The sequence below is a fragment of the Glandiceps talaboti genome, chromosome 1 (genome assembly GCF_964340395.1).
Source record: "Glandiceps talaboti chromosome 1, keGlaTala1.1, whole genome shotgun sequence".
NCBI classification, from domain to species: Eukaryota; Metazoa; Hemichordata; class Enteropneusta; family Spengelidae; genus Glandiceps; species Glandiceps talaboti.
Window position 1 is genome coordinate 4,220,259 of NC_135549.1, and position 17,466 is coordinate 4,237,724.

Below are 17,466 nucleotides of genomic sequence, written 5' to 3' on the forward strand. Positions count from 1 at the left end.
CATTGAAAGATATAAGGGTTTCACCACGCATTTAAATGAGACATCAAACTTTCAAAGTAACAACAAAATAATCACTTTAATAAATATATTTCAAAATACATATTGTATTTTAATGGTAAAAACTAAGTGACCAAACTCAACTAAAATGCTTATCAATATATTTTCAAATACACATAGACCATATAATAGGCTAGGTTTTCAAATGGCGGAACATGAACACCATGAGTCTACACAAATATTCCTACCTGCTCATATCTCCAGGTGGGAAATTGTCAAGTATATCTTTGACAATATCAACAACTTCTTGGTTGGATAGGATATCCCATAATCCATCAGTACCCATGACAAGTACATCATTATCTGTGTGTTCATTTTCTGTTAAGTCGTATACTTTCACCTGATGTACAAAAAAACACAATAAACACAAAGATTGAAATAGATCACTTTACACAATATATAGTACACAATCTGAAGTTAGTGAATATTGTAAACCTAGATATGCCACTAGACAACTTTACAGTCTTAAACTAGTTCTCAAAGACTAATTTTTACTGATTACCAGACTGCTACATTGTGTTGTACAAGAAGGCATTTATTTTATACTTATTTTCATGTTTTTATTAAGTGAAAATAAGTTTTTTTGCGAAAATTTCCTGGTTTACAATACTTGCTAATGACAACGAATTATTATCATTAAATTTGCATATTGTATGAATATGTATTAACACATTTAACATAAATGAATACTAACGATGGATTTTACGTCTCGTTGCAGATCTCATGAGCTATGCAAATATGTCTAGCAACAACGGTTGTAATACATGTGATCATGGTCAAGCTTTCGCCGTGGCCATGTGCGATGATGTTGAGAACAATAGTGTTGCTAAGAGTTTGACACTTTCAGCTTGACCACCCGCATGTGGTTGCTATGGATGCAATGGTTCATGCGGGATCTCATGAAATCTTCTACAAGCCGAAAAACAGCTTATTCATTATTGACCTTGGATTGTGCACTGGATTCTGTAGAATGGTGGAATTCAAGTTCAATACTATTACTTTATAAATGACATATATCTATGACACTTAATATTTTCATACATGATGTCATGGCTGGTTCTACGGTTTTTATTTGTGTTACACTTTGTAACCTGTAGTACTATCAAGTCCGCCAGACTCTTCACTGTTTATGTGTCTATTTTCAAATTAATTACAAAGTTCTTCCCTGTTTGTATAAATGACACGTCTAACCTACATTTGTGATTTCTTTTACATTTACACCCTGTTAAGTTGTTTGTTCTGACAATAAGAATAAATTATTTTCAACAAAGTACAGACCAAGTTCCTATTACTTTATACCATTACAATTTTAATTTAGTTTACATCAAATAATCTATGAGCTTGAAAAACTGATCAAGCCGAAAACATATCATTTCAATAAAGCTGCCAGTGTGGACTAGCTCACAAGCACAATTGAACAAACTACTATAATTGTGGGCTCTAATGCTAAAGAACTGCTGTATCTTGCTTTCAACAATAACTATAGAATTACATGTACAGCTTTTCACAACATACACAAAGTGATCAATGAAGCCGTGTTGGGTTTTTGATTTGCAATAAGCATACCTCCATTGTGATCAAATCAGATACATTGCAACATAGCGTCATTCCCCAAGTCACAACACCTTATTATGCTATGACTTCAAAGCTGAAAATAATCTTAGTTGAAATCACGTAATGATACTGAAACTTTATTTTCTATGGTCTACTAGTCATCTGTATTGCAATGTAGGCTGTGCATGACTAAACTTCAAAGCGTTACACATCATATTTCCTGTTACCTACCCAAATCTTGGAATTTTCTAATTAAAAGGTAGTGGCTATTTTTTTTTAAAGGTGTGAATGGTTAATATAGATAAAAGGTGAGCTAATCTTACAAATCATCTACTGTTAGTCTGTACAAAAAAATTACCCAACTGAGTCAATGGCTACTTACAACTACTCCTACACTACAGACTAATGTACAGTATATGTTAGTGTAGGTGTAAAAGTTTAATACATCAGTGTTTTTGCTTCAAAGTTAGGGAACGCCAGTAACAGAAATGGTTATTATTATACTAATTAGGTTAACTCCAAGTGTAAAATTCTACACATTGTACCATACTTGTAGTGTGGTACCACAGTAAAGTGACTAAGGATGTCAGGTAGATTTTACCTATTTATCACCCTTAACAAAAAAATTCATGATTTGCTTCTCGGAGACAATACAATTTTATACTTCTAAAACTTCAGTAAACTGTATATAATTGATATGCATGAACATATCACTTTGGGCACACAGCAGGCTTAAGTTAGGGTGTCTAAAGCTACTCCTAACCTACCCTAAATCAAACCCATACTCCCTAGGTTGATTAGAATTATAAATATATTATATGGTCAGTCTGTTATGCTTCACTTAACTCTGTATCTACTGTTTAATTGGTGCTAATTGCAGGAATAATCCAGCTACGCTAATCACTGACGTTAGGTAAAATAATTTTCTCTTACAAATCAAATTTTCTTGGCTATATTACATGTTGTATGCAGGCTACCAGGTATAGTTAGTAATAAAACACACATATGATTCACACATTGTAGGAGTAGTAACATTTATGTATTTTACAAAATTTGGAAAAACCAGGTTTATTCAATATTGGTGCAGTAAGTAGGCTGAGATGGAGAACTTGATGACATCTATACATCAGGTGTGTGTTTCACCTACATTATGGATGTATAGTTGGGATATGAGTCGTCTATGGCAATTTGTGACTCAGCCTGAAGGTGAGAGTATATAAGAAACATCATCAGATATTTCATTATAGGCAGGTAAAAAGTACGTATCTGACATCACCATTATCTCAGACCATGACAACAAGAACAGGACTGCTGTATCTTATAATTCTACAGCTGACGTGTCACTTTCCAGTGTTAGCATTGAAACCAGTATGTAAGATATACAACCACACTAAAGTAGATTGTACATATAGAGCTTTGGAATATATACCTGGTCATCTACCCTTGTATACAACTGTCCTGGATATTTCTAGCAATTCCATAACTAATCTACCTCCCAATGGCTTGGTAATGCTAAAGAAGCTTCAGGAACTTAGCATCACATATAATCATATACACAGAATTGATCAGAACAGTCTCACTGGATTACTTCAACTGGAAGTGTTAAACTTGGCAAATAACAAAATCTCAGCCATCGATGTGAAAGCCTTTGAAACACTCTCTAAACTACAAACCTTGGACATCAGTGCAAATGATCTCCACACCATACCACAACGAGTATTTTCCAATCTCAGTAACTTAAAAGTACTTGTGATGTCATACAACAGACTGACTATGTTGTCTTCTGATACTTTCCATGGACTCACAAATCTACAAGAACTGTATCTCTATAGTAACGACATCTCAAATCTACCCAATACTGTCTTCAAACACCTGCAGCAATTAACGGAACTTGATCTGGGTTTAAATTTCTTTGACTGTTTTCCAACAATCTCAATACAAGAACTGTCAAACATTGAAACAATCAACTTCAGAGGTAATCAGTTACAAGATACCTGTAACATTACAAGTCTATATGCTCTTACAAGACTTAACAAGATGTCATTCGGTAACTGCCAACTACAAGACTCCACTTTACAGAATTTTGACGTTGGGGGCGCTAAACTCACTGAGCTTGATCTTTCACAGAACTGGATAACAAATGGAAGCTTTGATTCTTTACATGCACTGAAAAAGTTGAATGTATCTCGACTCAATCTGTCCCAGAATATTATAGATACTGAAACTTTGGAAGAATTACTGAAAGATATCAAAGATTCTGACATCAGAACATTAATGTTAGATTACCAAGGCAACCCACTGAGCATAACAAATACTACTTTTAGTGAACTGATGGCAACACCATTAGAAGAACTAGACCTTTCTATGAATGAACTGACATTGCTCCCTATTGGTGGATTCCAGTGGCTGCCACGGTTACAGAGACTGGTCATCAGTCACACAGGACTGAAGAACATATCGTTTGGTGCCTTTTCAGGTTTGGAAAGCTTAATAACTTTAAAGTTAGAAGAAAATGACTTATCTGACATTAGAGAACTTTCCCAACGTATAACAGGACTGGTAACACTGAAGTATCTCTTACTTCGATATAACAAACTGTCAGGACAAATCCCTTCACATGTGTTCAGTACTTTGAATTCCCTACAACTTTTAGACCTTTCTCACAATTCATTTACTTCCATTCACCCACATGCCTTTTATTATTTGCCAAAACTTGAAATCTTAGATTTATCCTATAATTTTATACACATGCCACCAATGCAGGTATTCTCTAAATTGAATTCTATACATACACTCCATCTACAAGGTTTTGGGGACAACTTTGGAAACACTTCTTATACAAATCTGACAAGTTTATCAGAACTGTCTGTTAGAGATTTAGATCACATGTTACTGGATAATGCAGTAACTGTATCCCTCCAGAAGCTGACCATTGATAACTTACTACTACCAACAAAAACGTTCAACTTAGCAACCCTATTTAATTTTAATCAAACCAGGCTATGGTCATTACAGATTAAACATCATAATCTGACATACACAGCCTTGGAGTATCAGCACCCATCTGGGGATCAGCAACAATCTGGGGATCAGCAACAATCTGGGTATCAGCAACCATTTTTCAAATCTGTCACAAGGTTATACTTTGAAAACTGTAACTGGAAAGGTACAAGTCAAGAACTTGCCTCTTTCTTGAAGCTATTTCCAAACTTAGAAATACTTTCTATGAAAAACTCAAAAACACTAGAAAGTTTAGCAAGTTTGCCCAGTGGACTGAAACATCTCCAGTCATTAGATTTGTCATCAAACCAAATTAAACACATTAATATAGATGTTGTGAAGTCATTCCCAAATCTGCAATTCCTAGATCTAAGCAGAAACCCTTTTGACTGCTCCGAGTGTGACATGGAAGAATTCAGTGAATGGATGGAAAAGGATAAAACTGTCCTACTGTTGGGAAAGTCTGCTTATTACATGTGTTCTACACCAAGGAATAGGCAAGGAAGTTTACTGTTTAATTTAACTTTTGGTTGGGAGTGTATAAACTTAGCACTAATCATCTCACTACCTCTAGCAAGTTTCTTTACTCTCGTAGCAATAACTACAATATTGTGTATTCGTTTCCATTGGCATATACGTTACTTGATTTTCATGATCAAACTGAAACGTGGTGGTTACCAGCTCCAAGTCAATGATGATGAGGACCAGCCACTCAATAAGAAATATGATGCATTTGTTGTCTACAATCAACATGACAGACCTTGGGTTATGCAACAATTAGTTCAGAATTTAGAAAATATTGATCCACCAAATTTCAAACTTTGTATTCATGATCGTGACTTCATCGGTGGAACTGACATTTTTGACAACATTCTTGACAGCATAGAGAATAGTCACAAAACTATGTTGATATTGTCACCTCACTTTGCAGAAAGTGAGTGGTGTTATTTTGAGATGAGAATGGCTCAGAACCAGTTATTTGATGACAAGAGAGATGTAATAATTTTAGTATTACTACATGAAATCCCTGATGACATCATGCCCAGAGTTTTACGCAAAATATTAACCACAAAGAGTTACATGAAATGGACCAAGAATAAAGTTGGCCAGAGACTTTTCTGGAAGAAATTAAAATATGAACTGAGGTCTGGTAATAGGGTCAACAGAGTGGCTGATTTCTAACCTCAGTGGTCTCAAACCCAGTTTGGAAGAAAAAAGGGGAAAAAAGAAAGAAACACAAGAATTCAATCACTATAATACATGTATCAAGATAGATAATATAATTTTTCATAGAAATCAAAGAATGTTCATTCATTTATTGACACACACACACACAGGCACACAGACGCGCACGCATAATGCGCGCACATGCACACAACACAACACAACACAGCACAACACAACACAACACAACACAACACAACACAACACAACACAACACAACACAACACAACACCACACAACACAACACAACACAACACAACACCAAACAACCTTGCCATGCTAAACGGCAATATTGAATTTCTCTTTAAAAAAATGAACTGTTGTTAATTTTATTTTCAAAACAAAAAAACTTGGCCTGTGATGAAATGTAGATCAATTTGTAATTATCTAATTGCTTCTGTATTTGAAAAGTTTGCATGATGATTGACTTTTTTTCATAGATTTTAAGAGAAACTAGTTTGCAATATATTGGCATTGAGGATAGCCAGTATGTGTCTTCATGTCTTTACACTCAATATTCATGCTAGTATGAAATATGTAAATAAACCATTCTTCTTTGCTCTTAAAATTGTTTACTTTAATGTCATACTCAGATTTATCTAATCTTTCACATCCGTCAACTTTGTATTGTAACTAATGGCAACCAATACTCAGAATTTACTTCTCTTTTGTTGTTATTTGTATACTTGTAGTCTACCTGCAACCAAAAACATTGTTTCTTTGTTGTGGAATCACATTTAGTAATAGTGCCAAACTAAGAGTGTGATTAATTCTATAAATGTATTCTAGCTAGATCATGTACTGTGTAATAGTCAGATAGTATTCCAGAGTACCATTATATTTGAAATCTGTCATTTGTCATTACATTTTAGGCATTACCTTTGGTAACCTCCTGCATTATTGTTAATACATGTCTATACATTTTTACTGAATAAACTCAAACAACATAAATACGACTGAGTTGTAACCGTTCATATCCATTAATATCAATAAAACTATTGAAAAGTTTATTGGAAAGTGTTTTGACTTACATCTGTGTCAGTCATTTTTGTGTTGATCAAAATATCGCTACTTGTATTTAATGATACTGTGATTATGAATTTTACAAAGACTTTTAAAGCTTTTAAAGTAAAAATATACAAGTGCAAAGACATCATTCATCAGTCCATCTCCTCCAATATCTCATCTCTGTGTGTTATACTTATCACCAATACACTTACAATACAAATCATGCCAAGTAGGACTACAACGTGACATAAGATCACATGACAGCGCCCTCTGTGTTGCATGACTATAAACCTTTTGTCTTAATTGGTACATGCCTTAGTTGCAGGCTTTGTACAGCTGCAGAGCTATACATGTCTATTTCCATTTACAGATGTAAGTAGACAAAAACTTTAAAACACATCATTGAACCTTGTCAAAATTATTTACATTTCTTCTTATTATCATTTTTACTTATGCAAGATAAATCTTAAATGAACTAAATGGGGAAACACACTTTCAGATAAATATGAGTAAGTAAGCTTTCAGGAAGTTTTCCCTCCTTTAATATCCAAGTACTGATGTCTATCATTTATAAACCATACTTCTCTCTCCTTAAATTTTGTTACTGAATGCATTGGTATATTTATTCTTCATATTTCTATTCAGAAACTGAAATATTTACAAAAAAAAAATTTCACACCAAATTAAGTAACCAAAACATGTCATTCAGCACCTGTTTGAATCATACCTTCAGACTTGTAGTTTATTTTATTTTTTACTTTTCATTTCGTCATACTACTAAAATAACAACAACAGAAAGAAGAGTATACTTTCACATGAAAGTAAGGAAGTATCATAACAGAACACAGGACCTTCTTTATAGTCCATAACAATTATTTGTACGAACCATGTAGTCATAGGTGCTATAAATAGTATATGATGTAAACTTACTTTCACTACCGTCACAACTATATGTGATACTATAGCGGTAGTCACAAGATATCCCCTTTTGTATGGGAATGAAAGAAATGCAGAAATGTGCACTTAAAAATCAATACAATACAAGTTTTTAAGGCTTGGTGAGGTCTGTTCACAATCATTCATACTGATGGGTTGACACTGAAGTGGTTAGTCTTCAAAGAACACACTGACAACAGACAAGTAAACATCGTATAAGAAGTAGAGCACTGGGCTGTTTTCTGCTGATCAGTTCTGAGTTCATACAAACTTTGGACTCTACTGTGTACGGTTTACAAAACACTGCAGAGTTGCTTTGGAAGACAAGACAAGACAATACTGAGATCCAATGTATCATGACCATGCTTCATCTCCGTGACTCAGAAATGACTATACAGACTGTAGTTGTGTGTGTTTTCATCTTCCTACTGGTTTGCCAATTCTCCTCACCAACAGTACAACCAATATGTAAGGTTTACAATACAACGTCTGTTGACTGTGAAGGTAGACAGTTATCTGATATACCACACAACTTACCATCATTTGCAACAACCCTGGACTTGTCTTCGAATATCATCACTAGTATTGAATCTGATGCTTTTGTTAGACTGTATCAACTGAAGACATTGAAGCTTTTTCAGAATCATATTACACATATTCATTCTAATGCTTTCCGAGGACTATTTGCCTTAGAACATCTTCATTTAGAACGGAATGAAGAGATCAATACTATTCCAGGTAAACTCTTTTCCGATCTCATAAATTTAAAGACTTTAGATTTATCCACAAACAAAATCATGAAACTATCACCTTCGTCTTTTCAAGGGCTATATAATTTACAACGTTTGAAATTAAATTCAAATCGAATGACTGATTTACCTGCTGACATCTTTAAAGATCTTACAAAGCTGGAACTACTTGACTTGGAGAATGTTAAAATTACCTGCCTGGGACATTCACTATATCCCTTGATAAACATTCAGACTATCTATCTCCATGGAAACAGATTACACTATAATTGTAGTCACTTTAATTTCAAAAACTTGACAAAACTGACAACATTGACTCTTGGATTTTGGATTACTGACATAGACTCCAAGAAATATAACAATGCACAAGATGACTTCCTACATGATACCAACAAATCAGAAACCTTTGGTTTTTCCTTTGATGTGCTTCAAGATATCCCTATAGTTAAACTTGAATGGAAAAAGATCACTTCTGAGTGTATGGAAAACACACTTCACAAACTCAACGCATCAAATATCAGAATTCTTGTGTTAAAAGACATATCCAAATCCATCACTGCTATCACAAACACTACTTTGATGGGATTACAGGCTAGCTTGATTGAAGAATTGAACTTATCAAACAACGGTCTACAAACCTTGCCATCTAATGGATTTGTGTGGTTACAAAATTTGAAGACTCTAGTCATCAGCTACAATGACTTGAAATCAATCCCTTCCAATGCATTTGAAGGTTTGAATAATTTAACTACTCTAATTTTACAAGGTAACCTATTGTTAGACTTTTCAGAGGTGATGATTTGTGTCAACAGACTTACAAAACTAACACACCTCTCCATTGGTCAAAATAACCTGCATGGAGATATCCCATCTTTTATATTTCCTACTCTTGATTCTCTTACAAGTTTACGTCTGTATAGCAATAAATTTACTACAGTTCATCAAGACAGTTTCACACTTTTGTCAAAACTAGAACTTTTGGACTTGTCTAGAAACTTATTGTATGTACTTCATCCAGACAGTTTCACATCCTTAACAAAACTAGAATTCTTATATTTGTCTCACAATGTAATTTACCAGCCACCTCATGCAGTATTTTCACATCTGATTTCTCTTAAAGTACTTCATTTAGAAGGTAATCACCTTGGCAGTAAAAACTTTATACCTGATTATCATAGTTTCATGAATTTAACAAAGCTAACAGTATTATGGTTAACATTCCCATTTACTAACATTGATTTCCTATATTTGGAGGACATGCCATCTCTTCAAGAACTTCACATCAATAGTAATGTTCCCTACTTTGTCACTGGGCGTGATGGTGTATTACCAATCAAGTCCATCAGTAGTTTCAATACGTTGCAAAGTGCAAACCTGTCCAAACTAAAAATTCTCCACATTGAATACAGTTATCTTGACCCCATAGATACAGAATTACTTCCTTTCAATTCTGTGAAAAAACTTAGGTTACATAAATTTAGTTTAGGTTACAGTGCTACTCAACAGGATATGAAAAAGTTGTTAGAATTATTCCCAAATGTGGAAACTCTGTCAGTTAGTGAGTTTGAGGCCTCAGCAGATCTTAATTTCCTACCTGACACACTACAGTACTTGAATTTATTGGAGATATTTGACAATCAAATATCACAAATGAACACTGACATTCTCAAATCCTATCCACAGCTCAGAGTCCTTGATGTAAGTCACAGTGCATTTGATTGTTCACGGTGTCATGCAAAGGACTTTGTTGACTGGATGGAAAAAGATAAAACTATTGAATTATTGGGACGTGGTAATTATGTATGCGTTACCCCTTCAGACAAATCTGGAACACTACTTTTCAACTTGACTTTTGGTTTAGAATGTAATTTAGCCTTTATGGTGTCCATGCCAATCACATGTTTTCTTGTTACTGTGTTTTTAACTGTCACTCTTTGTATCCGTTTCCATTGGCATATACGTTACTTGATTTTCATGATCAAACTGAAACGTGGTGGCTACCAGCTTCAAGTCAATGATGATGAGGACCAGCCACTCAATAAGAAATATGATGCATTTGTTGTCTACAATCAACATGACAGACCTTGGGTTATGCAACAATTAGTTCAGAATTTAGAAAATATTGATCCACCAAATTTCAAACTTTGTATTCATGATCGTGACTTCATCGGTGGAACTGACATTTTTGACAACATTCTTGACAGCATAGAGAATAGTCACAAAACTATGTTGATATTGTCACCTCACTTTGCAGAAAGTGAGTGGTGTTATTTTGAGATGAGAATGGCTCAAGATCATTTATTTACAGAAAAGAGAGATGTCATATTATTAGTGTTATTACAGGAAATCCCTGATAATGTAATGCCGAGAGTTTTACGTAAAATATTAAAAACAAAGAGTTGTATAAAATGGACTGATAATGAAGTTGGCAGAAGGCTATTCTGGAAGAAATTGAAATTTGAACTAGAGTCTGGCAATAGAGTAAACAGAGTGGCTAATATCTAATATATATATATATACCTGGTAGTTTATAGTAATATTTTACAACATAAACTGGTATATATATACCTGGTAGTTAATTCATAGTAATATTTTACAACATACATATGACACTTTTTTATGACTTCATTAATGTTCTGATACTTGTACAACTTTATGCCTTTATATTGATGACTAGTAAATAAACCACCTAAATCTTTACATAATATAATCTATGTTGTAATTTTTGAATTGAATGCTACACTACTTACTGAATGCTATGTGTGTGTTTTAATGAATTCAACAGAAAGTACACTGTATTTCACTAACACAAGGTAATACTGGTAGAATCGACTTGACTCATTCTAGTACATTAAACAACTCAGATTGAACTAAGAATGGCATGAGTAGTTGTATTATCAAACCTGAACTAGGGAACAAAAAAGAAGCCATCTTGAATGGTGCACTGTGGGAATTATGGTAGGATTTCATTGATAAACATGAATCAATCACTGCTGCAAATAACCTAACTGTGGTTACCCAGACCCTCCAAGGATGGGGAAGCTCTCCTTCACTACATTGGGTAACACACCCAGCAGCTCTATGTATCTGAGAGAAGGTATTACTGCAACTACAAAGAACGCAACAGTTCTTCATATCAGCGAGCCTATTGAGTGTGGATTGCAAGTTGAATATTGAATGAAGAAATGGCTCAAGGCAAATACTAAATATTTGTATCATGTACTTACATCTGGTATTGGACTAAGTAATGGCTTGAGGTAAATATTTATATCATGTACTTACATCTGGTATTGGACTAAGTAATGGCTTGAGGTAAATATTTGTATCATGTACTTACATCTGGTATTGGACTAAGTAATGGCTTGAGGTAAATATTTGTATCATGTACTTACATCTGGTATTGGACTAAGGAATGGCTTGAGGTAAATATTTGTATCATGTACTTACATCTGGTATTGGACTAAGTAATGGCTTGAGGTAAATATCTGTATCATGTACTTACATCTGGTATTGGACTAAGTAATGGCTTGAGGTAAATATTTGTATCATGTACTTACATCTGGTATTGGACTAAGGAATGGCTTGAGGTAAATATTTGTATCATGTACTTACATCTGGTATTGGACTAAGTAATGGCTTGAGGTAAATATTTATATCATGTACTTACATCTGGTATTGGACTAAGGAATGGCTTGAGGTAAATATTTGTATCATGTACTTACATCTGGTATTGGACTAAGTAATGGCTTGAGGTAAATATTTATATCATGTACTTACATCTGGTATTGGACTAAGTAATGGCTTGAGGTAAATATTTGTATCATGTACTTACATCTGGTATTGGACTAAGTAATGGCTTGAGGTAAATATTTGTATCATGTACTTACATCTGGTATTGGACTAAGGAATGGCTTGAGGTAAATATTTGTATCATGTACTTACATCTGGTATTGGACTAAGTAATGGCTTGAGGTAAATATCTGTATCATGTACTTACATCTGGTATTGGACTAAGTAATGGCTTGAGGTAAATATTTGTATCATGTACTTACATCTGGTATTGGACTAAGTAATGGCTTGAGGTAAATATTTGTGTCATGTACTTACATCTGGTATTGGACTAAGGAATGGCTTGAGGTAAATATTTGTATCATGTACTTACATCTGGTATTGGACTAAGTAATGGCTTGAGGTAAATATTTGTATCATGTACTTACATCTGGTATTGGACTAAGTAATGGCTTGAGGTAAATATTTGTATCATGTACTTACATCTGGTATTGGACTAAGTAATGGCTTGAGGTAAATATTTGTGTCATGTACTTACATCTGGTATTGGACTAAGGAATGGCTTGAGGTAAATATTTGTATCATGTACTTACATCTGGTATTGGACTAAGTAATGGCTTGAGGTAAATATTTGTATCATGTACTTACATCTGGTATTGGACTAAGGAATGGCTTGAGGTAAATATTTGTATCATGTACTTACATCTGGTATTGGACTAAGTAATGGCTTGAGGTAAATATTTATATCATGTACTTACATCTGGTATTGGACTAAGGAATGGCTTGAGGTAAATATTTGTATCATGTACTTACATCTGGTATTGGACTAAGTAATGGCTTGAGGTAAATATTTATATCATGTACTTACATCTGGTATTGGACTCAGGAATGGCTTGAGGTAAATATTTGTATCATGTACTTACATCTGGTATTGGAGTAAGTAATGGCTTGAGGTAAATATTTGTATCATGTACTTACATCTGGTATTGGACTAAGTAATGGCTTGAGGTAAATATTTATATCATGTACTTACATCTGGTATTGGACTAAGTAATGGCTTGAGGTAAATATTTGTATCATGTACTTACATCTGGTATTGGACTAAGTAATGGCTTGAGGTAAATATTTATATCATGTACTTACATCTGGTATTGGAGTAAGTAATGGCTTGAGGTAAATATTTGTATCATGTACTTACATCTGGTATTGGAGTAAGTAATGGCTTGAGGTAAATATTTGTATCATGTACTTACATCTGGTATTGGAGTAAGTAATGGCTTGAGGTAAATATTTGTATCATGTACTTACATCTGGTATTGGACTAAGGAATGGCTTGAGGTAAATATTTGTATCATGTACTTACATCTGGTATTGGACTAAGTAATGGCTTGAGGTAAATATTTGTATCATGTACTTACATCTGGTATTGGACTAAGTAATGGCTTGAGGTAAATATTTGTATCATGTACTTACATCTGGTATTGGACTAAGGAATGGCTTGAGGTAAATATTTGTATCATGTACTTACATCTGGTATTGGACTAAGTAATGGCTTGAGGTAAATATCTGTATCATGTACTTACATCTGGTATTGGACTAAGTAATGGCTTGAGGTAAATATTTGTATCATGTACTTACATCTGGTATTGGACTAAGTAATGGCTTGAGGTAAATATTTGTGTCATGTACTTACATCTGGTATTGGACTAAGGAATGGCTTGAGGTAAATATTTGTATCATGTACTTACATCTGGTATTGGACTAAGTAATGGCTTGAGGTAAATATTTGTATCATGTACTTACATCTGGTATTGGACTAAGTAATGGCTTGAGGTAAATATTTGTATCATGTACTTACATCTGGTATTGGACTAAGTAATGGCTTGAGGTAAATATTTGTGTCATGTACTTACATCTGGTATTGGACTAAGGAATGGCTTGAGGTAAATATTTGTATCATGTACTTACATCTGGTATTGGACTAAGTAATGGCTTGAGGTAAATATTTGTATCATGTACTTACATCTGGTATTGGACTAAGGAATGGCTTGAGGTAAATATTTGTATCATGTACTTACATCTGGTATTGGACTAAGTAATGGCTTGAGGTAAATATTTATATCATGTACTTACATCTGGTATTGGACTAAGGAATGGCTTGAGGTAAATATTTGTATCATGTACTTACATCTGGTATTGGACTAAGTAATGGCTTGAGGTAAATATTTATATCATGTACTTACATCTGGTATTGGACTCAGGAATGGCTTGAGGTAAATATTTGTATCATGTACTTACATCTGGTATTGGAGTAAGTAATGGCTTGAGGTAAATATTTGTATCATGTACTTACATCTGGTATTGGACTAAGTAATGGCTTGAGGTAAATATTTATATCATGTACTTACATCTGGTATTGGACTAAGTAATGGCTTGAGGTAAATATTTGTATCATGTACTTACATCTGGTATTGGACTAAGTAATGGCTTGAGGTAAATATTTATATCATGTACTTACATCTGGTATTGGAGTAAGTAATGGCTTGAGGTAAATATTTGTATCATGTACTTACATCTGGTATTGGAGTAAGTAATGGCTTGAGGTAAATATTTGTATCATGTACTTACATCTGGTATTGGAGTAAGTAATGGCTTGAGGTAAATATTTGTATCATGTACTTACATCTGGTATTGGACTAAGTAATGGCTTGAGGTAAATATTTGTATCATGTACTTACATCTGGTATTGGACTAAGGAATGGCTTGAGGTAAATATTTGTATCATGTACTTACATCTGGTATTGGACTAAGTAATGGCTTGAGGTAAATATTTATATCATGTACTTACATCTGGTATTGGAGTAAGTAATGGCTTGAGGTAAATATTTGTATCATGTACTTACATCTGGTATTGGAGTAAGTAATGGCTTGAGGTAAATATTTGTATCATGTACTTACATCTGGTATTGGACTCAGGAATGGCTTGAGGTAAATATTTGTATCATGTACTTACATCTGGTATTGGACTAAGGAATGGCTTGAGGTAAATATTTGTATCATGTACTTACACCTGGTATTGGACTAAGTAATGGCTTGAGGTAAATATTTGTATCGTGTACTTACATCTGGTATTGGAGTAAGTAATGGCTTGAGGTAAATATTTATATCATGTACTTACATCTGGTATTGGACTAAGTAATGGCTTGAGGTAAATATTTGTATCATGTACTTACACCTGGTATTGGACTAAGTAATGGCTTGAGGTAAATATTTGTATCGTGTACTTACATCTGGTATTGGACTAAGGAATGGCTTGAGGTAAATATTTGTATCATGTACTTACATCTGGTATTGGACTAAGGAATGGCTTGAGGTAAATATTTGTATCATGTACTTACATCTGGTATTGGACTAAGTAATGGCTTGAGGTAAATATTTGTATCATGTACTTACATCTGGTATTGGACTAAGGAATGGCTTGAGGTAAATATTTGTATCATGTACTTACACCTGGTATTGGACTAAGTAATGGCTTGAGGTAAATATTTGTATCATGTACTTACATCTGGTATTGGACTAAGGAATGGCTTGAGGTAAATATTTGTATCATGTACTTACACCTGGTATTGGACTAAGGAATGGCTTGAGGTAAATATTTGTGTCATGTACTTACATCTGGTATTGGACTAAGGAATGGCTTGAGGTAAATATTTGTATCATGTACTTACATCTGGTATTGGACTAAGGAATGGCTTGAGGTAAATATTTGTATCATGTACTTACACCTGGTATTGGACTAAGGAATGGCTTGAGGTAAATATTTGTATCATGTACTTACATCTGGTATTGGACTAAGGAATGGCTTGAGGTAAATATTTGTATCATGTACTTACACCTGGTATTGGACTAAGGAATGGCTTGAGGTAAATATTTGTGTCATGTACTTACATCTGGTATTGGACTAAGGAATGGCTTGAGGTAAATATTTGTATCATGTACTTTCAATTCGTGATCTCCAAATCCACGTGTTACACCTATTGTTGCCAGCATTCTTGATTTCTTTCCATCACCATATATCAGTGGAAATTTAGCATCTTCCTCTGTTATAGTTTTGTAGGCCCTATAGAAAAGAGAAACACTAACCATTATTATAAATATAATCAAAATTTTGAACTAGTCATGCTTTGGGTAAAATTAAGTCCAGTCAAGTAAAATATTTATATATACATATTATTATTGTTTGACATTGGCTAATTGTCTTCAAACTTTTTCTACACCTGTTCTGCGATCGCTGTATTTATGTACTAGTACAATACCATTATATATACTAGATTTTACAATCACACAATATGCTTTGGAATGTAAAACAGAGTTCAACTATTGGAAAGAACTGCTGCAACTAACTGATGTATGAGGGCGCTGTTTGCCACGTCATCTTACATCCCATATGGATGAGTCACATATCACTTTGTTTCATGTTCACTCTTTGCCAATAACATGTAAAATCTTGTTATTTGTCTCTGTGCTCATTCTATTTGGCCTCTTGATCTAAATAAGGAATCACAAAATATTTGATACTAAATGTGCTATCAAACCAATCCTTACCAGCCTGTCATATGTTGGTCTCGGTACAAAATCCTTTTTCCTACATCTTTTCTGTAAATTCGTTTCTGAAACTCCATGTGTGTAAATTCATTTTCCAGCAAGAATGGTTGTTGCCATGCCAACTGTTGGAGTCTTTGCCTTTCAGAGTTTGGTGTGTGTTCTGACGACACCTCAACAACCTCTCCATTTCTGGATATGATAGCTCTGTGAAAAACACATACAGAAATGTTACAACATGACTGAACAAAATACTACAGTGAAAATATTTGCTGTGATAATTATGATAATATGATAATCAACTATGATACTGTGAAATAGGATTCATCGCCAAATGCCTGTTGCATCAGTTTTGATATGTCATAGGATTCTAGTAACATCTTGTCAATCATTATGTCATTGCTGTAATGCTGCCCTATGGTAAAACAACCTAATGAACAGTGTTTAACAAAGCATGTAGTTCAAATAGGCAAAACATTACTCATAGGTAACATCACTTTTGGTTGTGCTATCAGCAATTATTTGAATTTGATTGTAGAGAAAAGTC

General features: G+C 34.0%; 2 protein-coding genes across 2 annotated transcripts in view; one reads left to right on the forward strand and one right to left on the reverse strand.

Annotated features, from left to right (window-relative positions):
* The window catches only part of LOC144432522 (protein phosphatase 1H-like), a 40,725-nt gene that overhangs the window by 6,502 nt on the left and 16,757 nt on the right, over nucleotides 1-17,466 (reverse strand). Inside the window, exons 5-7 of the mRNA XM_078120787.1 lie at nucleotides 16,923-17,126; nucleotides 16,266-16,437; nucleotides 246-397 (exon numbers count right to left, since the gene is read on the reverse strand). Of these exons, the coding sequence (XP_077976913.1) occupies nucleotides 246-397; nucleotides 16,266-16,437; nucleotides 16,923-17,126 (528 nt within the window). The remainder of the gene's footprint in view (nucleotides 1-245; nucleotides 398-16,265; nucleotides 16,438-16,922; nucleotides 17,127-17,466) is intronic.
* LOC144436541 (uncharacterized) lies at nucleotides 7,916-11,094 on the forward strand. Its single transcript, XM_078125357.1, has one exon. The coding sequence runs from the start codon at nucleotides 8,166-8,168 to the stop codon at nucleotides 11,031-11,033; it is 2,868 nt and encodes a 955-aa protein (XP_077981483.1). The 5' UTR covers nucleotides 7,916-8,165; the 3' UTR covers nucleotides 11,034-11,094.

What these genes read in the sequence shown, in the direction of transcription:
- LOC144436541 (XM_078125357.1), top strand. Translation starts at nt 8,166, where the DNA reads ATGACTATACAGACTGTAGTTGTGTGTGTTTTCATCTTCCTACTGGTT.